The sequence below is a fragment of the Zosterops lateralis genome, assembly GCF_965231275.1.
Source record: "Zosterops lateralis genome assembly, chromosome: 21".
Taxonomy (NCBI): Eukaryota; Metazoa; Chordata; class Aves; order Passeriformes; family Zosteropidae; genus Zosterops; species Zosterops lateralis.
In genome coordinates, this window is record NC_139781.1 from 9,026,116 (window position 1) to 9,051,343 (window position 25,228).

General features: G+C 55.3%; 2 protein-coding genes across 2 annotated transcripts in view; one reads left to right on the plus strand and one right to left on the minus strand.

Annotated features, from left to right (window-relative positions):
- The window catches only part of LOC310917755 (endothelin receptor type B-like), a 372,101-nt gene that overhangs the window by 122,288 nt on the left and 224,585 nt on the right, over positions 1-25,228 (minus strand). The gene's annotated exons all lie outside the window — the stretch shown is intronic.
- Positions 1,678-24,752, plus strand: LOC310917938 (Krueppel-like factor 5). Its single transcript, XM_083876578.1, has 5 exons — positions 1,678-2,273; positions 11,934-11,981; positions 15,453-16,362; positions 19,396-19,455; positions 24,520-24,752. Exons 1-5 carry the CDS (start codon positions 2,130-2,132, stop codon positions 24,696-24,698), a joined length of 1,341 nt encoding a protein of 446 aa, XP_083732704.1. The 5' UTR covers positions 1,678-2,129; the 3' UTR covers positions 24,699-24,752.

The window sequence follows — 25,228 nt, forward strand, 5'->3', positions numbered from 1 at the left end:
TTTCCAAAAGTGAAACCCAAACAGAGTTGCCTGGTGCCTCCATATGAACCCTGTGCCCTCCTACCTGTCTGTGCTTTCCAACGGTTGCTTTTCTTTTCCTCCAGGATTTGCGCCTTTTCTCTTTGATCCTTCACTTTTATCTTTGATCCTTCACTTTCTATCCCTGGGAACGAGAAGTGTGAGCAAGCAGGAATCTCCTCTCAAAAATCAGTTTTGGTGCAAAACTGATCCATTCATGGAAAAAAAATGGCATTTTCTCATTGAAAAGTCCCCATGCCTGTAAAAAGCTGGAATATCCCCTTTTGTTTCAGTGCAGGGGACTCAGTTTGGGGACAGTGGCCCAGCTGGGGGCTGTTCCAGGCCCTCAGCATTGGGGATTGATCCCTTCCCTCCATCCTGGAGCTGCCTGGGCACTGTGGCTGATGAGGCTCTGGAAGAGCTCAGGGTTTGGGGTTGAATCCTGGGGTGTGGGATCTTCCTGAGCTCTGTGTGTGAGCACAGCTGGTGATGGAGCTCCTGGCCACCTGCTTGAGGTTGGGATTGGGATCAAATCCCAGGTGTGGGAGCTTCCTAAGCTGTGTTTGAGCACACCTGGTGACAGAGCTCCTGGCTTGGGTTTGGGATCAATCCCCGGGGTTCTGCAGCTCCCCAGTCTCCCTGCCAGAGCTCCCAGTCTGGGTCAGGGACTGAACTCTGGGGTGCTGCAGCTCCCTGATCTCTCTGCTTGGGTTTGGGATTGACCCCAGGGGTTCTGCAGCTCCCTGATCTCCCTGCTGGAGCTCTCAGCTTGGGTTAGGGATCAAACCCCAGGGTGCTGCAGCTCCCTGATCTCCCTGCCAGATCTCCCTGCTTGAGTTTGGGATCAAACCCCAGGGTGCTGCAGCTCCCCAGTCTCCCTGTTGGAGCTCCTGGCTTGGGTTAGGGATCAATCCCCGGGATTCTACAGCTCCCCAGTCTCCCTGCCGGAGCTCCTGGCTTGGGTTAGGGATCATTGCCCAGGCTCGGTCAGGGTGCTGTAGCTCCTGGCTTGGCTTTGGGACTGAACCCCAGGGTTCTAAAGCTCCCTGATCTCCCTGCCGGAGCTCCTGGCCTGGGTTAGGGACCATTGCCTGGGTTGGGGATCATTCCCTGGGGTGCTGCAGCTCCCCAGTGTCCCTGCTGGAGCTCCTGGCCTGGCTTTGGGACTGAACCCTGGGGTTCTACAACTCCCCAATCTCCCTGCTTGGGTTAGGGATCAAACCCCGGGGTGCCGCAGCTCCCCAGTGTCCCTGCTGGAGCTCCCAGCTTGGGTTAGGGATTAACTCTGGGTTTCTGCAGCTCCCCAGTCTCCGTGCCAGAGCTCCTGGCTGGGGTTTGGGATCGAACCCTGGGGTTCTGCAGCTCCTCGATCAAAGCCCAGGGTGCCGGAGCTCCCAGGCTGGGTTTGGGATTAACCCCGGGGTTCTGCAGCTCCCTGATCTCCCTGCTGGAGCTCCCGGCCTGGGTTAGGGATCATTCCCTGGGGTGCCGGAGCTCCCTGCTCGGGTTAGGGTCTGAACCCCGGGGTTCCGCAGCTCCTGGCCTGGGTCAGGGACCAAACCCCGGGGTTCTGCAGCTCCTGGCCTGGGTCAGGGACCGAACCCCGGGGTTCCGCAGCTCCTGCCCTGGGTCAGGGACCGAACCCCGGGGTTCCGCAGCTCCTGGCCTGGGTCAGGGACCGAACCCCGGGGTTCTGCAGCTCCTGGCCTGGGTCAGGGACCGAACCCCGGGGTTCTGCAGCTCCTGGCCTGGGTCAGGGACCGAACCCCGGGGTTCCGCAGCTCCCCGCTCTCCCAGCGGCGCTCCCGGGCTGGGTTAGGATCAAACCCCGGGGTCCAGGAGCTCCCGGTGTCCCTTTTATGCCCGTCCGCCGCGGCGGGGCCGGCACCGGGAGCCTGATTGGCTCCGCACCCTGCGCCGCTTCAGCTCCGGGCGTTTCCCCCTCCCGGCCCAGGTAAACCTTCCCTGGGCCAGGTAAACCCTCCCCGACCCGCCACCGGCCTCCCGCCAGCGCGCCTCGCTCCTCCTCACCTCAGGGGATTTTTTTATTATTTTTTTTTTTCCTATTTTTTCCCCGTTTTCCCGGGCCGGGCCCGTCCCCGCTCGGGGGGATGAGCGGCGGGCTGGTGGACGCGGCGGTGTTGGCACCGCTCAAACCCGTCAGCATGTCCGGGGACCCCCACGAGGACCACCCGGTCTTCGAGGACATCAAAGCCCCTTCCAGGCCTTTGGAAAACCCTCCGGACCTGGCACAGGTAAGCCCAGGGAAAAAGGGCCCCCGTTCAGGTGTGCGGAGCCTCCCGAAATCTTGGGGATTTGAGGCGGATTTGGCTTTGTTTTCTTCCCCCTTTCCGTCGTTGCTGCGACACCTCCGTGGTTTTTGGGCTCCTCTCCTGCTTTCCCCCTCTCTGCTGGGTTTTGTCCTGCTGGGCGTGTTGGGTTTTGTTTGGGAATTTGGTTTTTTTGGGGTTTTTTAAGCCTCCTTCACAACTCCCCGTTCTCTGTGTGGGTTTTGCTCCCACTCCAGAGTTCAGTCCCTGGGACTTCCAGGGGTTCTCCCATTAGGAAGGATTTTGGATTGCTGGACGGGAAACAAGACTTTATTTCCCCATTTTCTTTCATTCTCTGTATTTTTTTCCACCACCACGGTGTGTGTGTGTGTGTGGTGGGGGAAAGGAATTCTCCTTTCTATCTCCCCGGCAGCGCTGCCTGTAGATAATAAAGGCCTGCATTGAGCGGCTTTGAGGGATGTTCCCTCAGGCCTTCCCCGGCTTGGGGAAGGAACGAAGCTCCGTTTATCCCACCAGCCGCCTTTCCTGCAAGGCAGGAGGGTTAGGACAGCTCGGCCCCACACCTTAACCGTGCTTTTTCCCCCTTTTTTCCTCTCAGTGGGGCGCGGGGTAATGATTAACCCCGAGCCCCACAGCCCCAGCGCCATTTTAAGGCGGGCGGGAACACGGCGGGCCCGGCCCGGGGGACACTGAGGGACCCCCGGGGGACATAAAGGGACACTCAGGGGACACACAGGGACCCCCCAGGAGCTGCTGCTGCTTCAGAGACCCCCCGAGAGGGATCCCAGAGTGAGGGGCTGTGTGTGCCCGCTGTCCCATGGCACCGATGTCCCCAGGGCCATTTTGGGGCTCTGTTCCCTCAGGGGGAAGTGAAGGCCGGGAGTGGATTTCCTGGAGATTCAGGGGTTGTGTGGGCAGTGCTCGTCGATGTGGGGTCAAACACATCCCTTTCTCACTCTACTTGTGCTGTTCCTGCTCCTCTCTGTGGTGTTTGGGATTACCAGGGTCAGAGTTGGGTGTTTCTCCGTCTCCTGTGGTGTTCCTGCCCCTCCGTGCAGGGTTTAGGATCACTTGGGTCAGAGCTGGGTGTTTCTCCCTGCCCTGTGGGGTTTGGGATCACCCGGGTCAGAGCCGGGCTGTGGCTCTTGGAAATCCAGGTATTATCTCCGGGAAAAGCTGTCAGTTCCCTCCAAACCTCCCCCAGAAGGGGCTGAGAGAAGAGTGAACTTGGCTTTTTTTTTTTCCCTTTTTTTCCATCCAGGTGGGATGAGGCAGCGTGGCCATGGCCAGTGGGGGAGCTGGGCCACCTCCTGTCCCCCTGGTTGGGGACATCCCCTGGCTTGGGGACATCCCTGGCTGGGGACACCCCTGGCTGGGGACATCCCTGGTTGGGGACACCCCTGGTTGGGGACACCCCTGGCTTGGGGACACCCCTGGCTGGGGACATCCCTGGTTGGGGACACCCCTGGCTTGGGGACACCTTCACCCCCAGCCCACCCCAAGGAAAAGGCGATTTCTCCTCCCAGTTTGGTCCCACTTTGCTCTGAGGGGTGGCCTTGGAGGTGTCACCACTTTGCCATTGACCCTCCAGTGTCCCTTTGTGGGAAATGGGAATATCCTGGGGAACTGAGCAGATCCCAAAGATCCCCAAACCCACCCAGGGACACCCCAAGAACCCTGAGCTGGACCCCACAGCCCTCAGGGAGGAGTTTTCCATGCTCTGGCTCCTTTCTCCTGGTGGATTCCAGAGGCTGCAGGGCTGGGAAGCCTTTGCTCCAGAGGTTTTTTATCAGTTTGACAAGGCTGGTGCCAAAGGCTGTGACCTGTCAGGCTCCAGCTCGGGGCAATTCCTGCTTGGGAAGAGGCAGGAGCAAATTATGCCTGTGGTTTCAAAGTCCCATGGCCATATATCCCCCTAAAATTGCTTTTCACGTGGGAGCTGTTTGCTGTTGAAAATTTTATTGGATCTGACTCAGGTGGAAACAGATTCTTTGTGGAATTTCCAATCAATTTTTCCCTTTCCTTGGCTTTTTCAACCAAAAAAAAAAAAAAAAAAAACTGAGAAAAGAGAAGGGAAAAAAAGCTCATGAGAGGAAAGGATTTTTCCTTTCTGATTTGAGTCAGAAAAAGGATTTTCCTCTTTAAATCTCCAGCGGAGGGAATAATAATAATAATAATAATAATAATAATAATAATAATAATAATAATGTTGTAAGGCACATCCAGGGAACATTTCAGGAGAGGAGGAGCTGATCCCTTTGTGTGGCTGTCGGGTCCCCTGGATGAGTGGGAGGCCTGGGGGGTTTATCCTTGTTCCCCCCTGGCTGTCACAGCATTCCCGGACTCCTGGGGCTGGAGAAAATCCCGGGATGAGCCAGGGAAGGACAGGGCAGGAATTGGCTCCTCCAGCTCTGGCCACTCACTGTCCCTGAGGGTTTGGGAAGGCAATCCCTGTCTCCTGGCTGGGAATTGTGGTGTTGGAGGCTGTTGAGAGGAGGGCAGGAGTTACTGGGGAGAGAGAAAAGGACAAACCCCCAACCTGTCCCTTGGTTTAACCCCTTCCTGCCTGTGCCAGGGCACTTGTGGTGAGACTGGTGAGCTCCCAGTGGGGCTGAGGCTGTGCTGGGAAACAAGGAAGGTCCTGATGAGTGTGGAAAGGGGTTTTCCTTGGCTGCAGGTTGAGGGACAGCAGCAAAGGGCTCCCTTTGTGTCCCCCGATCCCAATTCCTGCCCCACAGGCACTTCCCCACCCTGTCCTGGGCTCTGTCTGGGCTGAGGGGGGGCTCAGGAGGGATAAAACATCTCCAGCACCTGGGAGGTGCTTGGACACATCAGGAAAGTGTTCCCAGAGCTTTTCCTGAGGCTCTTCACCTCCTCAGTGCTGGGAATGGCACTGCCCAGACCCTTCCAGGGCTTGGGACAGTGTGGAAGAGCTGTGGAACAGGATGGAAGTGCTGTGATGCTCCTCTGACTTTATCTCAGCAGGGATTTTCCTTCTGGATCACAGGAGAGGCTGGATCCAGCATTTTTAGGAGTGCTCCAGCTTTCAGGAGCTGTTTCAATCCTGCCCTGTGCCTGTGCTACATCCTTGTCATGAATGTGGCTTGTGTGGCTGCCCCTGGAGCTGGGATGGCTTTTCCTGCTCCTTGTGCTCCAGTGGAGCACAGCCCAGCTGGAACCGGGGCCAGGACAGTCCTGCCTTCCATAAATAAAGCTCCTTTATTTTTTAGGAGAGGTGTTGGAGTGCCCAGGAGATGATTAATTTCCTTGGGATCTCAGGAGCTGCAGGAAGGGAATAAATTTGGCTTTCCGGCAGGGAAGGGGGAGATGGACACTTTGGAATTTTGCTCTGGATGTGGAATGAGATGCTTGGGGAGAATCCCCTCCCTTGGGGATCCCCCTGGCTTTGGAGAAGGGTTCAGAAATTCCATGGAAAGTGAACAAAATCCATTTCCAAAGGGTGCTGGTGGCCCAGGCAGGCTCTGGGGTGGGAGAAATGGGAAGTTAAGTCTTGCCAAGGAGGAATGGGAACAGCTGGTCTGGCCTGAGGATGGGTTTGGGAGCTGGTGGAGCCTTACAGGGGGGATCCTTCCCTCTGTTTTGCTTTGGGATCTGCTCATCCCAATGTTTTTGCAAGATTTGCAAGTCTGATGACCTTTGTGCCTGCAGGGCCACAGGAAGCTGGGACAGAATCCCAGAAAAGATCCATTTATCCCTCTAACTGTGCAGGAAGACCCTTAGGAGAATCCCCACCCGTGTGCCAGGGGTTATTCCCTTGGCAGAGCAGCTCCAGGAACCTCTGGATAAAACCAGTGAGCCAAAAACCACGGGAGATTCAGGGGGTTCACTCACAATATTTGTTATTTTATTTTTCTGGATGCCGAATTCCCCAGGCTGGGTGCAGGAGGGAGTAAGGAATAGGATGGAAGGAGGAATAGGATGGAAGGAGGGATAGGATGGAAGAGGAACAGGATTGAAGAGCTCCAAGGAATCGCCCGGCCAAACTTTGAGCTGCTCGGTTTGTCCCACCAAGACAAAAGCTGATTGTTCTGCCGGGGGAAGTTTTGCCAGGGAAAAGGGGACGAGGATTCCAAGTGTTGCCCTGCTCGTCCTCCGCAGGATTAGCTGGAAAAGCGCCGGAAAAGGAAGGGAAGGCTGGAAAAGGAGGGGAAGAGGGAAGACAGCGGATCTCCCTCTATCGCTGCTCCTGAGCTCTGTGCGAGAAGAGAATCCCATCACCTAAATTCACTCCCCAGGCTTTGGGAAATTCATTTCTGCCCCTGGAGTTTTCCCTCCTCTCTCAAACCTGTTCGGTCACCTCCCGGCGCTGTTTTGTTCTCCTTTCCCTGCTCCACTGAGTTCTTTTATCCAACCCATCCACTGCAAATAATCGCACTTTACGGAGCGTCTTGTGAGCTTGATTACAGTGTTTGCTTTCCTAGCGCTCCATTGGCGAATTCCCGCAGTCACACCGGGCTCCGGGGATTGGAGAATTTATGTTTACAATTCAGATGTTCTCAGAACTTGAGCTAGCATGAAAACCCTCCAAAAAAAAAATAATCTAAAAAAAAAAAAACCCCGTGGGCTGTTTACCACATCAAAGAGCTTCAGCCCCGTTCGAGCCCGGCTTGAAACTCAAACAAAGAATCTTTCATTGAGTTCAGAAATGCTGCGAGAATTCTTGGAAAATTGTTGTTTTCTCAAGAGTGATGAGGAGGGACTTTCGAGTTCCCACCCAGAGCAGGAGTTGTGAGTATTGAAATGGATTTCAGGACCTCGCTCTTTGCAGGAGAAGGGAATGGCAAGGAATTAATCCCGGTGTAGCTGCTCTGAAAACACAGGTTTGTCCCCAAACCCAGGTTATTATCAATCCCTTATCAGATCCCTCACACCTGAGTGATTTATCTCATGGATCTGAACCCATCCTGGAGAGGCCAGAGGATGTGGATCTTCTCCAGCCCATCCAACCATGTTTTGTTTTTATTTTTTTTTTGTGTGTATTTATTTACACCAAATATTTTAATATTATCTCTATAAAATCATCATTTTTCTGCTCCTCAGGGATATTTCAGAGAGCTATATTAAAATTCCTCACAATGAGCAGGTTTGATTTTTTTTCTCTAAACTGTGGAAAAGCCTCAAATTTGTTGGGAAAATTTGGTGCTCATCCAAAACATTTCCGAACGTTTCCTTCTGGCCAGCTTCCAATATTTGGGGGGTTTTGTGGTTCTGTGGCACGGGAGGAACTCAAATCCATTAATTTGGGCTTTGCCATCCCTTTGGGGATCCCAGGAGTGTCCCAGGCATTGTGTTTCCCAGGGCTGGCAATGCCCAGGCTCCCAAATCCTCCTGCTGGAGCTTCTCCTGGGAGCTGTGCCATAATCATAATTAATTTAATTAACAGCCACTGGGGATCCCTTTATACACAGGGAAAACGTGGAGAGTTTGGGTGGATCTGGATCTGGAGGAAATTCCAGATTTCTGCTCCACACCAGGAGCACAGAGGTCCCAGCTCAAAGTTCCTCCCAATCCAAACCATTCCATGAAATACTCAGGACTCAGGGCAGGAGGGGACCTGCTCCAGTGTCCCCCTCTGTCCCTGTTTTGGCAGCACCTCCCTGGCCTGGGGATGTTCAGATTTGGAAGAAGAGTCGGCCCAGCCCAACTTTCCCAGCTCTGCCTCAGGGTTTGTTTTGTTTTCCCAACTGCTCTGGGAGAAAGTTGGGGCAGCAGGGAATGGGGGATTTGCTGTCTCCATGTGAAACCTGACCTTGCCCGGGGTCTGCCCTGCTGTTTTTCCTGGGAAGAAGAGGATTTGTGGCCTCTCTGTGGGATCTGGGTGCCAGGAGGGCTCCACAAGCCCCAGCAAGCAGCCAGTGACTCATTGCACTGGGAATGTGCCTTGGAGAGGAGTGAGAGCTGCCACTGAGGGAGGCACAGTGGATCCAAAACCTCCCCCAGAGCACCTTGAGGACCTGGGGCAGGGATGTGGAACTGGGAAGCTCAAAGGCAATCCCTGTGTCCCAGGGCCAGGAACAGATGGGGAAATTTGTCCAGGTAATCCTGGGGATTGTGACATCCAGGAGTCAGGGAGAGGCAGTTCTGGGATGGAGCTGAGTCCAGAAGGAGCAGTGGAGCTGCAGGGGCCCTGCTCCTGGATAATCCCAAATCCAGCACTGATTTGTGCCTGTGTAACCCGGGGCTCCTTGAGTTCTGCCCTGATTTGGCTGAGGCTGGAGCAGCTCCAGGCCTCTTCATCTTCCAGGAGTTGAGATAACATTAAATAATTCCATTTTTCCCAAAAAAACATCCAAGGGGTTGTTGCAACACACACCAAGAATCAGCTCAGATCGACCTCCATTGGCTTTGATGGAACACCTCTATTTGTTTTGATGAAAAATCTCCATTGCCTTTAATGGAAAATCTCCCCTTGGCTTTGATGGAAATCCTCCATTGGCTTTGATGGAAAACCTCCGTTGCCTTTAATGGAAAATCTCCCCTTGGCTTTGATGGAAATCCTCCATTGGCTTTGATGGAAAACCTCCATTGCCTTTGATGGAAAACTTCCATTGCCTTTGATGGAAAACCTCCATTGCTTTTCAGGAGCTTCTCCTCAGCCTTTGCTGAGCAGGAGCAGCTCAGAAATCATGGAATGGGAATATCCTGAAAGCTGTGAAGGTCCAACTCCCTTAAATCCTCACGTTCCACATTTTGAGAGTTGTCCTCACATCGAGTGGAATGAGGGGAGAGGCCATCCCTGATTCCCACCTTCCTTCCAGCTCCATCCAGGGCTTGCAGGAGTGGGATCTACCCCAAAAATGTGGATTAACCCCAGAGATCCCCCACCCTCCCATCTGGATGTGCTCCTGTGTCATTCCCTTCCCGCTCTGTGTCTCCAAGGTTTTGTTCTTTTTCAATCCATTTATGGCTCTGTTTTTGGGAAGGTTTCTGCTGGCTGCTGGAGCCTGCCTGTTCCCAGCTGCTCCTCTTCCAGCCCCTTGACCTTGGAGTTGGATGAGGGTGTTTTCCCTGGCTCCCTTGGCCTTTGGGATCGTGGCATGATCCCGGTGATAAATACCTGAGCTGGATTGCCTTGGAGGGAGCCTTTATCAGCTGCTGGAGGGAAGGAATTGCAAACACAGCCAGCGAGTCTGGGAGTGGGGCTGCCTGGATGGAGATTCCCTGGTTCCTGGGAAGTCATTAACTGCTCAGGGAGTTCCAGCACAAGGGCAGGAAAGAGCTCTGGATAACCATCCCCATCTCCTAAGCAATCCATGGGCACAAACTTGGGGAATGAATGAAATTCCACAAATGATTTGAGGGCAGCATCTCATCCTGGAGCTGCTCTGAACCCCCAGGTTTGGGCACATCCTTTGTCTGGCAGGGAACTGAGGCAGGAAAAGGGGAAACGTCTGCAGTGGATGATCTAAACCTTGGACTTGATCACATCAAAAGGTGTTTTCCAACCCAAATAATCCATGGAGGCTCCTCACCCTGGAGTTGTTCCTGTGGGACTGAGCAAACAGAGGAGCCCATTCCTGTGCCCAGCACATTCCCACGGGAGCTGGGGTTCTGTCTGGGACACAGCTTTGTTGTTTACAGCAGCCAAACACGTTGGGCACTTGAAAGGAAGAGTTCCCGGGGCTTTTCTTTGCTAATCCCGTTTTACAGAGAGTTCCAGGAGACTTGAGGAACAAACAGAAAATAACGTCGATCCAGGGTCGGTATCAAACCCAAATCATCAGAGGAACAAATATTTACCCAGGTCAATATTTAACCAGGAGACAATAAATGCTGATATTGAACCAAATCTGGATATAAATACAGGCTATTTATAAAGTGAGCCTGCAAAGGGGCACTGCCGGGGCCGTGCCAGGGGGGGTTGATTGATGATTATCCTGCCCATTGTTTGCTGATTCCCTTGGAGGGCTGGAGTTTCGTGCAGGTGCACGGAGGAGAAAAGAGCCCAGGCTGGGTTGTGGCACGACCGTTGTGCCACACCTGTGTTCCCTTGTGCCCAGGACAGGCTCCTCTTCCCCCTGGAGCCGTGTCCTGCTGTTCCCTCATTCCCTGAACCCCCACAGCAGAGAATCATAGAGCCATGGAGTGGTTTGTGCTGGGGGAATTTAGAGATCACCAAACCCTGACATCTCCCCCTGTCCCAGGCTGCTCCAAGCCCCAGTGTCCATCCCAGGGATCCAGGGGCAGCCACAGCTGCTCTGGGAATTCCATTCCAGTCCCTCCCCATCCTCCCAGCCAGGAATTCCTGCCCAATCTCCATCTAATCCTGCTCTCCATGATTTTGAAGCCATTCCCTGTGTCCTGTCCCTCCATCCCTTGTCCCCAGTCCCTCTCCAGCTCTCCTGGAGCCCCTTCAGGCCCTGCCAGGGGCTCTGAGCTCTCCCTGGATCCTTCCCTTCTCCAGGTGAGCACTCCCAGCTCTCCCAGCCTGTCTCCAGCCCTCAGAGCAGCTCCGTGGCCTCCTCTGGGTTTATTCCAGCAGTTCCACATCCCTCTGATGCCGGGCCCCAGGGCTGGATGCTCTTGCCTGCCTGGCATGGATACAGGTGACAGTTTTCTTGCCCCCTGTCCCCAAAGCTCTTTGCAGCAGTGACAGCACCAGGCTGGGGCTGGGTGTGGGATCCAGCTGAGAGGGAATCTCCAGTCTAGGAGGTGGAATGGGAGCTCTGGCCAGGCAGGATTGAGCACAGGGCTGGTGAAATACCCCTGCTGCCCCTCCCTGTGCCACCTTCAGAGCTGTTGCCTGTTTAGCAAACACTGATTTCCCTCCCAGTCCCCTGGCTCTGCACCTGATGTTCCTGGGGCCGTTTGTCATTTATCACCTGCAGATTAGGAGGTGTTTAACCAGGGGACAGCCACGTCCCAGCCCCAGCCCAGCTCTCCGTGCTCGTGCTTAATCCGGGTTTATCTGAGGCCTGCCAAGAAATGTTTGTGTTGGACTCTGAATCGATCTCTGCGCTGATAACGGCTCCCCCAGGCTGGGACATCTGAGCCAGGGATAAACCCCTGAGGCTCCTCAGTGGAGGGGATCATGTCCACCCCTGTGAACCACTGGAAAATCCTGGAAAATCCACTCTGGAGAGTTGGGATGGCATTGCTCTCTTTATTGAGCCACTGGTTTTACTGGGGGCTTCACATCCTCCAGCTCTCCCAGGGTTATCCCTGGTCCTGGTCCTGGTCCTGGTCCTGAGGTTGTCCCAACCTCCAGGGAATTTTGGTCACCAGGTTTGGGTGTTCTGAGTGTAACACTGCTGGTGCAGTGACACAAGCTGCTGTCCAGTGGCCTCACTGGAGTGGACAAAGTGCTGGTTTGTGCCTTCTCCTCGTTTTTATATTGGTTTTCTTTCTCTGCCAAGTTGAGGAGATGCTTCTCCAGGGTCAGACTTGGAAAACTCCAACCATGGTGGGCAACCATCAACCCATGGTGGGCAACCACCAGTTGTTTCCACATCATGGGATGTGAGGAGACACCATTGCCAAGGGGGACACCTGGAGCCCTGGGGAGGCTCTGGGGGGCTCTGGGGGGGCTGCCCTCCCTGGCCAGGGGAATTTGGGGGGATCTTGGGGGAGGAGACCCCACTAACCCAGCCCTGCCTCCCACAGCTGCACCCCATGAGGATGGACCAGCGGATGCCGCCGCTGATCCTGGAGGTGAGTGGCTTCCCTCGCTCCTTCCCCTGATCCTCCTGCTCCTCTTGGGAAGAGGAAACACAGAAATCTCCCCAAGAGACTGAGCTGGGACTTTCCCCCTCCCCATTCTCACTCCCATCCACTCCCATCCCCAGTTCCAGTCTCTCCATCTCTGGCAGTGCCCTGTGTCAGTGTGTCACTGTCACCTCCGTGGTCTGTGTGTGACAGGAGCCAGGAGTGACAGCCAGGAGCACCAGAGCCCTTGAGTGGCACTTGGTCACCTCAGTTGTGCTGATCCTGAGCTGAGGACTTTGTAGGATCACAGAATTGTTTCATTTGGAAAAGCCCCCTGAGATTATTGAGTCCAACCATTCCCTCAGCACTGCCAAGGCCACCCATGTCCCCAAGTGCCACATCCACAGGGCTGTTAAATCCCTCCAGGGGTGGGGACTCCAGCCAGGGCTGGGCAACCCTTTTGGGGGAAGATTTTCCCAAATCTCCACCCTGAGCCTCCCCTGGCCCAGCCTGGGGCCGTTCCCTCTCCTCCTGTCCCTGTTCCCTGGGAGCAGATCCCAAATCCCCCCCGGCTGTCCCCTCCTGTCAGGGACTTGTGCAGAGCCACAAGGTCCCCCCTGAGCCTCCTTTTCTCCAGACTGAGCCCCTTCCCAGCTCCCTCAGCCCCTCCTGGGGCTCCAGACCCTTCCCCAGCTCCCTCAGCCCCTCCTGGGGCTCCATTCCCTTCCCAGCTCCCTCAGCCCCTCCTGGGGCTCCATTCCCTTCCCAGCTCCCTCAGCCCCTCCTGGGGCTCCAGACCCTTCCCCAGCTCCCTCAGCCCCTCCTGGGGCTCCAGACCCTTCCCCAGCTCCCTCAGCCCCTCCTGGGGCTCCAGACCCTTCCCCAGCTCCCTCAGCCCCTCCTGGGGCTCCAGACCCTTCCCCAGCTCCCTCAGCCCCTCCTGGGGCTCCAGACCCTTCCCCAGCTCCCTCAGGCACTGAATTTGGGAAGTGCTTTGGGGTCAGAGGTGCCAGCACCAGGCCAGTGAATGTTTTCCAGGCATTTCTGGGCCACAGACAAAATGTTCCCATTTCTTTCTCCCTATGGGAAGGATGCTGGTGCTCGGGATTCCTGCAGAACTGTGGGCACTGTGCAGCCGTCCATGGGATGGGATTGTTGTTATTCAGGTCCTGCACACACACAGAGCAATGGGGCAGGGCTGGTGTCCTCCTGTCTGGTGACAGCCACTGCTGTGCCTTGCCACCCCTTTCTCCAGGAGCCTGAAGGGGAATTATTGTGGTTTTTTAATAGAAGGACCAGGAAAAGACTGTGCTCTGCAGGGAGAGGTGGTTCTGGAGGAAGGGAGGTTGGGTGACACCAAACAAGGCCCTCCATGGAATCCTTTAGCCTGGAAAAACCCTCTGAGCTCCACAGCCTTCCCCATTTCTATTCCTGCCTGGTCCCCCGCGGCAGCAGGACCTTTCCTTGGGAACTGGAGGTGAAAAAGTGAAATGCCAGAGATAAGGGAAGTGTGGAAGGAAAAGGCACCCAGCACCTTGCCCTGCCCCTGCTGCTGCCAAGTGGGGCCGTTCATTGCTCAGGAATGTGCGGCATCTCGAGCTGCCCGGGGCGAGCTGATTCCCAAGGGAACCCGGCCTGGCTGCCAGGAGTGCCCAGGGCTGGCCTCCAAGGCTTTGCCCTGCTTCTCCCGAGGGAGGGAACCCAGCAGGAGCAGAGAGGGACCCGGGGTTGGAGCTCTCTGTGAGGATGGAATGGAGCTGCAGCTCTCTGAGCCCCTTGGGGTAAAGAGGGAGGGCAGGCACCAGGGACAGGAGCCAGGGAAGGGCTGGAGCTGGGCCAGGGCAGGGTCAGGGTGGATTTCGGGAGAGGTTCCTCATCCAGAGGGTGCTGGCACTGCCCAGGCTCCCCAGGGAATGGGCACAGCCCCAGAGCTCCAGGAGGGTTTGGTCAGTCAGGGTGGGATTGTTGGGGTGTCAGTGCAGGGCCAGGGGCTGGACTGGGTGATCCTTTCCAATTTGAGATATTCCAAGTAGCTCAAGGCTCTGCCTGAGCGAGGGCTCCTTCTCCAGAGGGGCTGTTTGAGCTTCCCTTTATCCAGGACAGGAACTTCCAGCCCCTCCAGGGCAGACAAGTCATGGTTGGACTCGATGACCTTCGAGGTCTTTTCCACACACAATTCCCTGGTTGTGTAGGATCCTGTGTGCTCACACCAGTCCCAGCCTGGCCCTCCCTGAGCTCCTTCCCCAGTGGCAGAGGGTGGATTTGTGGCTGTCCCATGCCTGGGTGACAGCCAGCTCAGCCATGTGTTGAGCTCTGCAGGGCTCCCAGAGGTGCAGAGGCTCTTTGAATGAGCTGCAAGCTCCGTGATCCTTTCCCTGGAAAGGGCGAGGAAATCTCTTGGCTCCCTCCCAGCTTTGTTCAGAGCCCTGAGGTGGCAGCAGGGCTGACTTTGGCCCATGGCACTGTGGTGACACAGTTCAGGGCTGGAAACCTCAGCTCAGGGCGTGGGCTGAGCTCAGCTCCTGCTCCTGGAGTGCACTCCAGGCTCTGCCAGGGAAACTTGGTGGTTTTCCAGCTGCTCTCCATAGGAATGAGGGCTTTGACACTTGGAGAACCACGTAATTAAGGGCTGGAGCTCTGCACAAGAGCTTCAGTGCTTGGATCTGCAACCACAACGAGCAGAACCTGAGTCATCCAGCACCAGGAGATGAATTTCCTCGGGGATGGCTCCATCAGGGTGCTGGATTGTTGGGCTGGATCCAGTGGGATGCCCAGCAGGCAAGAACCAGGAGGGGAAGGGACCAGAGCCAGAGGTTCTGGGAGCTTGGAGGAGCCAGGCTTGTAAAAACAGCTCTGTAAAACCAGAACTAACCCAAAGGTTAACCCAGGGCTGAGTCACTGCTCAGGTGAGGCAGGAAGGCAGGAACTGTTCCCATTTTAGGCTCGGAACACACTGAATTTGTGGCAATATCACTTAGATTTCTGGGCCCAAATTATTCCAAATTAATTACAGATAGTGTCCTAGAACTCCTCATTCATTAAAGAGACTTTCCCAGAATAAAACACTCCTCAGGCTGCTGAGTTTAAAGCAGAGCCAGCGTGTCCAAGGTGGGCTGTAGATCCAGAGTGTCTGAGGTGTGATCCTGGCTGGATTTATCCCATTCCTGGTGCTCACTCCTGCCATTTGTGTGCCCAAAGCTTTGCACCCAAAGCTCTCTCCCCTTTATCAGTTTTCATTTCTGTCCTACCTGCATCCTACCCCGGCTGTTATCAGGGTGATAGGGAGGAGGGGAAGTAGGGCAGAGGATGCTGATTCAGCCCTGAGGAGTCTGGCTGAGTCAGACCCGGAGCTAAATCACCTCAGCTCAGATTCCTGGGCCGTTCCTCTACTCCCTCCATTTCCTGCTCACCCAAATCCCCTGAGTTGAGTGCCAAAGTCACCTTTCCCATCCCCTGTGTCCGTGTTTTGTGCCTCAGGCCCGCTCAGAGATGGACAAGTACCTGTCCAGCGAGGCGCCGCCGGTGCCGATGCTGCCGGACAAGAAATACCGCCGCGAGAGCGCCTCGGTGGTGGACGAGTTCTTCTCCACAGAGAAACCCAGCTCCACTCCCTACAGCGTGAACATCAACGTCATCCTGCCCGACACCACCCACCTGCGCACGGGGCTCTACCGGCCCCCCAAGCCCATGGCTCCTTTCCCTCAGATCAAAACCGAGCCCGGCACCGGTTTCTCCCAGCCCTGCTCGTCCTCCTCGGGCGCCACACAGACCCTGCCCGACTTCACCAGCGTGTTCAGCATGCCCCAGTCAGTGGCTGTCAACAACATCTTCATCAAGCAGGAGATGCCTGCAGAGATCCCTCTCTCCTCCCACCCGCAGCAGCCTCAGCTCTTCCAGCTGCCCCTGGGTGCTGCCAGCACCGACATTCCCAGTCTGGCTTCATCCTCCTCCTCCAGCAGCACCACGGCCATTAGCTGCCTCAGCGGGGTCACCATGTCCACGGGCTCCGTGGCCAGCATGGCACACAGACCTGTGCAGCCAGCAGGGCCACTCAAGCAGTTCCCACACGTGGCTCAGGGACAGGGAAGCTTTGGGAACATCCCCGGGCAGTTTTACCCCACCCCAGGGGTGACTCTGCCCCCTTCGCCCCCCAACTCACAGCCTGGTAGTCCTGAGAACCAGCCTGAGCTCATCAACACCATCTCCCCCCCGCCGTCCTACGAAGCCACCTTTGGACTGAAGCTGGTCCAGTCGTCCCAGATCCCCCCAGTCCCCAACGGCGTCGGGGGCCTCTCCCAGGGGCACGTTGTGATGCAGCCCCCCAAGTACAACCGGCGCAACAACCCCGAGCTGGAGAAGAGGAGGATCCACCACTGTGATTACCCAGGTGGGCTCATCATCTGGGGTCTCCTGGCACTCTGAGGAGAGGGGGGAGCCTCCAGGGAGGATAATCTGAGATCCTTTTGGGGTGGAGTTGTGGATGGGGTGCCAGGGAAGTGGAAGAGAGTGGAGGAGGTTGATCCCACCAGCACGGTGTGGTTCTTGTTTTGTCCCCTTCCCTCTCTCTTTATGCCCTGGCAAAAATGACTAAGTGAGGCAGAGAGTTTCTGCAAAACCAGGGATGGTCCTGGAAATCTGCTCCTGGGAACCTGCCCCTTGGAACCTGCCCCTTGGAATCTGCCCCTGGGAATCTGCCCCTGGGAATCTGCCCCTGGGAATCTCCTCCTGGAAATCTGCCCCTGGGAATCTGGTCCTGGGAATCTGCTCCTGAGCTGTTGCTTTGCTCTGGCCTTTCCCAACCCCAAGCAGCCACATGAAGCCACTCTTCCATTCCCACTGACCCTTCCCTTCCCTCTCTCTCACATGGATGGAAAACCAGCAATGAATTCCCACCAAAAGCACTGCTGGACTCCCTTTGAGTCCATTTCAAATGGGCTGAATATCCCTGTGCCATCCTGCCACGGCTCCCTGTGCTGCAGCAGGAAGGGCAATCATGGAGTGGTTTGGGTTGGAAGGGACATTTAAAGGCCATGTCACCCCACCTCCTCCATGGGCAGGGACGCCTTCCACTGTCCCAGTTTGCTCCAAGCCCTCAAGGTTGGGGATCAGCCCAGAGCATCCCTGGAAGTGTCCAAGGCCAGGCTGGACATGGCTTGGAGCAGCCTGGGATAGTGGAAGGTGACCCTGCCATGGTAAAGAGTGCAATGGAATGAGCTTTCCCTCCACCCCAAACCAGTCTGGGATTCCATGAGACACACCAGGGAAGCAAATCCCACTGGGAGATCCCAGTGAGAGCCATCTGAGGGCTTGGAAATGGCCTCTCCCAGAGCCAGGACACACCTCCCACTTCCTGGGCTGATCCCCAGCGCTGCCCAGTCGTGTGGATTAGCAAACAGTTTTCCCATGGGGGTGTGTGAATGAGGAAAGTCACTTCCTAACTGCCTCCTGTGAGATTTATGGACTCTTTCCATGGCCTGGGAGTGGCTGGAGGTCAGCCCAGAGGCTCTGTCTGCTCCAGATCCTGTCCCCAGCCGTGATGCCAGGAGCTGCATAAGAGCAGGACAGGTTGAGAGAGACCTTTCTGTGCTTACACCTTCCCATTCTCTGCCATCCTGTGGATCAGGGGCTTTCTCAGCCAGAAGCTGCCAGTGGTTGGTGGCCTGTGCTGATTTTTTTTTCCCCTTCTGCTGGTCATGGTGAGGACATGAAAGGTGGAGTTAGATCTGAGACAGATTCCTCGTGTCTGACTGCTCAGAGGCTCATCCTGCAGGATTTGCACTGAGGCAGAGTTGTTTTTAGCAGGATTTTGGTCTGTGGGGCAAAAAAAAAAACAACAAAAAAAAACAAACAACAACCAATCTGTGCTGAATAAATCCTGGGTGTGTCCATAGAGAGATGGAGCAGGGATCCCTGTGATCCCTCCCTTGAAGGTTCAGCTGGAGGTGTTTATTATTCCAGTCAGGAATAATGGTGGGGAATTCTCACCAACCTGGTCTGTGTGAGGAAGTGAAGGGGGTTTGGAGACTTCACACCTGGAACCAGATGAACAATGGAGACCTGATTGTAAAACCTCATCCAGAACCTTCCAGGGCCTAAAGGGGCTCCAGGAGAGCTGGAGAGGGACTGGGGACAAGGGATGGAGGGACAGGACACAGGGAATGGCTTCAAAATCATGGAGAGTAGGATTTGATGGGAGATTGGGCAGGAATTCCTGGCTGGGAGGGTGGGGAGGGACTGGAATGGAATTCCCAGAGCAGCTGTGGGTGCCCCTGGATCCCTGGGATGGACATTGGGGCTTGGAGCAGCCTGGGACAGGGGGAGGTGACCCTGGGACAGGGGGAGGTGACCCTGGGACAGTGGGGGGTGACCCTGGGACAGGGGGGGTGACCCTGGGACAGTGGGGGGTGACCCTGGGACAGGGGGGGGTGTCCCTGGGACAGTGGGAGGTGTCCCAGGACAGGGTGGGGTGTCCCTGCCATGGCAGGGCTGGGATGGGATGAGCTCTAAATCCCCTCCCAACCCAAACCAGCCCATGATCTCTCTCCCAAACGTTGCCAAAGGCTCAGAGCACCAGAAGCAAAACTGAACAGGGCCAGCACCCCTTGTCCCTCCTGCCAAGGAGGGGAAAAGCAGCTCCTGCCCCGTCTGAGCAGGGCAGGACCAAGGGCTGATCCCGGGCAAGAGGCTTCTTTGGGCTGGGTGGAAACACTGGGGTGAAAAACGTCCCCGTGCTGCTCATACACGTGTAGGTCATAAAAATGCAAATTCATATTTGAATGTCCTCATCAAAACACAAAGCAGCAGGGCCAGGAAGGGCAGCAGAGGCTTCCTTAAGCTTTATCCAACTGAAACTTTGGAGGAATTCAAACTAACTCATCTCGAGACACCTGCTGTTGGAACTTTTCCCCAGCCATGATGTCTGTGTTAAACCCCGTCTTTGATGAAACCTGTTCACGCTGATCTTGTGAAAACACTTCCCCCTGGCTCTGTGCTGGGACCTGGAAGCCAAGCTGTGACTGTCCCTGGCTGTTTCCTGCTTCCTGGAACGTTTGTACCCCATCTGCTGGGCCAGGGCTGTTACAAAACCCAGCCTTGCAGAGAGATATCAGCTATGACTGGAACCCAGAGAGACAAAGGGCAGCACAGGGCCACAAATGAGGGAGAACTGAGTCTTTGCAGTGGTGGAATTTGGGGTTTGAACCTCTGTGCTTGACTCTCCCCACCCTAATTCCCAGCACATTCCCACAAGTGGCAGAAAAAGGTGTTTAAGGCTGTCTGTTTAAAAGCAAATGCTCCTGAGTTAATGCTGAGCCCAAGCCAGGCTTTTTTGCACGTCCCCCTCACCCCTCAAATATCAGAATTTGTTTGAGCAAAGGCCTCGTTCTCACAGGAAAATTGTGGTTTTTTTCTGTCCTTGCAGGTTGCTCAAAGGTTTACACCAAGAGCTCCCACCTGAAGGCACATCAGAGGACTCACACAGGTAAGAGCAGCTCCTGGAATTGCTGCCAGCCTCAGGTACCAAACTCCCCCAAAAAGGGCAAGGATAAATGGGATATTGGGCAGGAATTCTTCCCTGGAGGGTGGACAGGCCCTGGAATATCTGGAAATGTCCAAGGTTGGACATTGGGGGCTTGGAGCAGCCTGGGACAGTGGAATTTACCGTGGGGCAAGATGAGCTTTAAGGTCCCTCCCAACCTGATCTATTCTTTGATTCTTTGATTTATTTTTTTTTATCACTCTGAGCTCTTCCCTTGAGATGTCCCAAATCCCAGCTGGGGCTGATCCTGCTGATCCTACAGGAAGATTGTTGCACGTTTAGGATCTCTGAGGAAACCAGGGCATCTCTTTTGTGCCAACCCTCCCCTCCTGTGGCTCCCAAAGAGAGGGAGAACACCCTCCTGTCTCACTGTCCCCCTGAACCCACACGGGAAAGGGCTCCCAGTCCCTGCAGGGCTGAGCTGTGCCCTCATTCCTGAGGGTCCCCCAGTGCAAACAGGGACCCCAGTGTGAGCAGCTCCCAGCACAGCTCCCCTGGGCTGAGCCCAGCTCCGTGACACTCTGCATTCAGGCCCCGGCGCCCTCATTAAAGCATTTATTATACCTGAAATGTTATCAGATCCCCAGGTAGTCCAGGAACCATCAGTGCCCTCATAAATCTCTTTTATAGGAGGGCTGATCTTTACTGAGAGCAATTAAAGCCGGGCCCAGAGTTCACTTCTCTTTTTTTTTTATGAACAACGACCAAACCGCGTTCTGCGGCTGGGAATTGGTTCCTGCTCTTGGCTCTGTTCCTCCCTCCCCTTATCAGCCCTTCAAACAAAGAATTTTGCTTTGTGCGTGAGCCACGATATTTCTTTGGCAGGGCTTGAGGAGGAGGGGGCTGGGAAACATCACGGAAGGGGTGGAAAATAAAAAAAAAAAAAAAAAAAAAAAGGAACAGGAAGGATGTTGTCCCAGAGCTGGGTGCTGATAGGGGTTTATCACAGTCTGGAATCAGGGCTTTAAAATTAAATTAAATTAAATTAGATTAAATATCTCTCGTCCCTTCTGTTGGGAACTCTGTGCCCAGGACAAGGTCCATGAGTTGGGCACATCCTTTACCTGTCACATATAAAGATAAATCCAGGAAAACTCAGCAGCTTTTCCAGGTTTCCCAGGCAGGAAATCCGAGTTGCTTTGAGTCCTTCCCTTCCCCTGATGTTAGAGGGAAGGGTGGGGAGGTGAGGAGTCAGGAGAGCTGGTGGTGATGGGCAAAAAGCAAGGAATTCAATCCAGAATCAGGATCCAGGAGCAGGATCTCTGCATCCAATGTTTTTAATCCTCATATTTTGCTTTGGAGGCCTCAGCCTCACTGAGGTCGTCACCAGAGCAAGGGCTCACCCCAAATCCCGCCTCAGCTCCATCCATTGAAGGGTTAAAAACATCCCTTCTCCCATTCCCTGTCTCCATGATCTGGGAGCTCTTTCCCTGTGGTTTCCCGTTGCCATGGGCCCGGTGTTTTCCTCTCCTGGAGCCACCATTCATTTCCTGGGTGCCATTGTGAGGTTAAACATAAACCCCCAGGGCCGGGAATGCCACCCTGGAGCCTTTGTTTGAGCCCGCCCTGCCGTGCTGTCCTGGGAGAGGCAGCCAGCTCCCGGGACAATGACAGACCTGGGACAATGGCAAACCTTGGCTTTCTGTCCCTGGAGATCAACCTTGGCATTGTTTGAAAAGCAAAAGGTTTCAGTGGGCTTGACCCAGCCAGGTGACTTTGGTGTCTGGGCTGGAAGGGGCAAATTCTGCCTTTGGGAAAATCCTGCCTTTGTCTTGGCGTGTCCCAAGTCTTATAAAACCTCCACCAACTCCTTGTAAATCCTCTGCAAGTGCTGTGTTAACCTGAGCCATAAAAATCCCCCTCCCTTTCCCCAGGAGCAGCATCCAGGGGTTTTTGGAGGAGCAGGATGTGCTCGTGCTGCTCTGCCTCCTCCAGGCTCATGTATCCATGGTTTTGTGTTTTATCCACTGTGGGCAAGGCACTGGAGACTTTGCTGTGGCTGATTTCACCTCCCTGGCCAAATGTGGAGTTGTTCAAGGTCAGGTTGGACAGGACTTGGATTTAGTGGGAGGTGGAATTCAGTCTAGTGGAGCCTGCTTGAGGAGGATGGGCTTTAAGGTCCCTTCCAAGCCATGGCATTCCTGGATTCCCTTGATCTGTGGAGTAGCCTGTGGCAGGAAGGGCTCCCTGGGAGCACAGGAAGGGCTCCCTGGAAGGCTGGGGAGGGAGAAATCCCTGGAAGCTGATTCAGGAATCCCTGGAAGTTGATGCCGGAATCCCTGGAAGTTGGCGGAACTTGATCCGGGCAGGGTGGAACACGAAGGGCTGTAAGATCCTTTCCAAGCTGAGCTGTTCCAGGATTCCCTGGTACCTTGGAGTAGCCTGTGGCAGGAAGGGCTCTCTGGAAGGCTGGGGAAGGAAGAATCCCTGGAAGCTGATTCAGGAATCCCTGGAAGTTGATGCAGGAATCCCTGGAAGTTGGCAGAACTTGATCCGGGCAGGGTGGAACACGAAGGGCTGTAAGATCCTTTCCAAGGTGAGCTGTTCCAGCATTCCCTGGCTCCATGGAACAGCCTATGGCAGGAAGGGCTCCCTGGGAGCATGGGAAGGTCTCCCTGGAAGGCTGGGGAGGGAGGAATCCCTGGAAGTTGATGCAGGAATCCCTGGAAGCTGATTCAGGAATCCCTGGAAGTTGACGGAACCTGGTCTGGGCAGGGTGGAACACGAAGGGCTTTAAGGCCCTTTCCAAACCAAGCTGTTCCAAGATTCCCTGGCTCCATGGAGCAGCCTATGGCAGGAAGGGCTCCCGGGAAGGCTGGGGAGGGAGGAATCCCTGGAAGTTGATTCAGGAATCCCTGGAAGTTGGCGGAACCCAGTCTGGGCAAGTTGTAACACAAAGGGGTGTAAGATCCTTTCCAAGGCGAGCTCTTCCAAGATTCCCTGGCTCCATGGAGCAGCCTGTAGCAGGAAGGGCTCCCTGGGAGCACAGGAAGGTCTCTCTGGAAGGCTGGGCAGGGAGAAATCCCTGGAAGTTGATTCAGGAATCCCTGGAAGTTGATTCAGGAATCCCTGGAAGTTGATGCAGGAATCCCTGGAAGTTGGCGGAACTTGGTCTTGGCAGAGAGGAACACGAAAGGCTTTAAGGTCCCTTCCAAACCAAGTTGTTCCAGGATTCCCTGGCTCCATGGAGCAGCCTGTGGCAGGAAGGGCTCCCTGGGAGCACAGGAAGGGCTCCCTGGAAGGCTGGGCAGGGAGGAATCCCTGGAAGTTGATGCAGGAATCCCTGGAAGTTGGCGGGACCTGGTCTGGGCAAGATCCTTTCCAAGGCGAGCTGTTCCAAGATTCCCTGGCTCCATGGAGCAGCCTGTGGCAGAAAGGTCTCCCTGGAAGGCTGGGCAGGGAGGAATCCCTGGAAGCACGGCAGGGCAGGGCAGGGCAGGGCAGGGCAGGGCACACATGCCTGTGCACGCGTGCGGTGCGGACGTGCGCTCCCGCTGCGCCCGTCAATCGGCCCCGGAAAGGGTAAATATTTGAGGTCGGGAATGTCAGCACATTCCCTGAACTCTGCCTGCTTGTTCAGGCTGTTAAGAGCAGCACTAATATTTGAGAGCACCACACCCTGCGTGTTGGGGACAGGGCTGCAGCCAGGGTTCAGCCCCGTGGCCCGGCTGGAAGCGGCCGGCGGCTTTTCCAGCCCAGTTCCCAGCTGGATGGGAAGGTGCCTTGGCTGAATGGATTTCAGTTGGAAATGGGTGTGTTTGGGAGGGATTACATCACCTGAATGCTCGCAGGGAAACACAATACCTTGTGTACAGAGCTGCTGCTGGGGGAATTTGGAGGTGTGTTGAGCATTAGGTCATGGAATCCTGGAATGGTTTGGCTTTGGGAGGGTCTCTAAAGGCTGTCTGAGCCTTTAAAGCTGCCTTCCACTAGAGCAGGGTGCTCCAAACCCATCCAACCTGCCCCTTGAGCACTTCCAGGGATGGGGAAGAGCTACCAACACTGGATAGCAGTTTAAAAAAAAATTAGATTTTTCAGATTGAAATTTAGATTTAGAACCCTGCCTTCCTCCTGGTGCCTCCCACCACTCACACCTTCCTTCCTTAGGAATTTTTGGCTTTTTATTTTAAAAAAACCAACCTAATTCACACAAGGTTTTTTTTTAGCCATTAGCATTGAGAAATGCTCCAAAACCCAACAGGAACTTGAAGAGCACTAGGAGGCAAAGTGGAAGGGGGTGAAGAGGGACAGGACCTGGTTGGTGCAGCTCAATCCCTTGGTGGCTCTGGGCTGGGCAGCTGGGCACACTGGGGAGCCCTGGCAGTGCCAAGGAAGTTGGGTGTCTCCCAGAGGCCCATTAGCATTTAGAAATGCTCCAAAACCCAACAGGAACTTGAAGAGCACTAGAAGGCAAAGTGGAAGGGGGTGAAGAGGGACAGGACGTGATTGGTGCAGCTCAATCCCTCGGTGGCTCTGGGGAGTGCCCAGGAAGTTGGGTGTCTCCCAGAGGCCTGGGGATGTTTTTGGGAGGCCGGGTAGGGGGCAAAGAGGGACAAGAGCTGGTTGGTGCAGCTCAATCCATGGCTCAGTTTCTCTGGGCTGTACACACTGGGGAGCCCTGGTGATGCTACCAAAGGTGGGGCATCTCCAGAGGTCGGAGGGGGGTGTTTTTGGGAGGCTGGGTAGGGGGTGAAGAGGGACAGGACCTGGTTGGTTCAGCTCAGTCCCTCAGTGGCTCTGGCCTGTGTGCTCTGGAGAGTGCCCAGGAAGTTGGGTGTCTCCCAGAGGCCTGGGGATGTTTTTGGGAGGCCGGGTAGGGGGCAAAGAGGGACAAAACCTGGTTGGTGCAGCTCGATCCATGGCTCAGTTTCTCTGGGCTGGGCACACTGGAGAACCCTGTCAGTGCCAGGGAAGGTGGGCATCTCCAGAGGTCTGGATGGGGGTGTTTTTGGGTTTTTGGGAGGCTGGGCACACCAGCTGTGTGACCTGTGGCTGTCCCCCGGGCAGGTGAGAAGCCCTACAAGTGCACGTGGGAAGGCTGCGACTGGCGCTTCGCCCGCTCGGACGAGCTGACCCGGCACTACCGCAAACACACGGGGGCCAAGCCCTTCAAGTGCCTGGCCTGCGGCCGCTGCTTCTCCCGCTCCGACCACCTGGCCCTGCACATGAAGAGGCACCAGAATTAGGAGCTTTTCCTCCCTTTCCCACCCGTCCAAGAGCAGCTCAAAACCCTTCCCTTGCCCCAGCGAGGAGCCTGTACATAGGAACGACCCCGCACGCCGCGATCAACCGAGGCGGCAGCACAGCCCCTGCCGGCCCGGCCCCGACTCTGCCTGGTTTTACAAGAGACTGGAACTCACCCAGCTCATCTCAAACGAGCCCTGGTTTGCAGACTGATCTCCTTGACAAGGCTCCTGGTGGCACCGGGGCGATGCAGCTTGGATTCTCAAGGGATTTCTTCCAGCAGTTCTGCTGTTTATTTGTCACTCAGGAGCGACTTCGTGTCTCAAGGCCTTTTGGGGTGGCTGATGCCTCTTTGGTGAGGATGTGACAGGGCTCACTTGGAGACTTTTGGACAGTCCCATGGCATAGCCATGGATGTGACACTGTGTGACCAAGGATGTGACACTGTCCTCCATGGTGTGACCATGGATGTGACACTGTCCCCCATGGTGTGACCATGGATGTGGCACTTGTCTCCCATGATGTGACCATT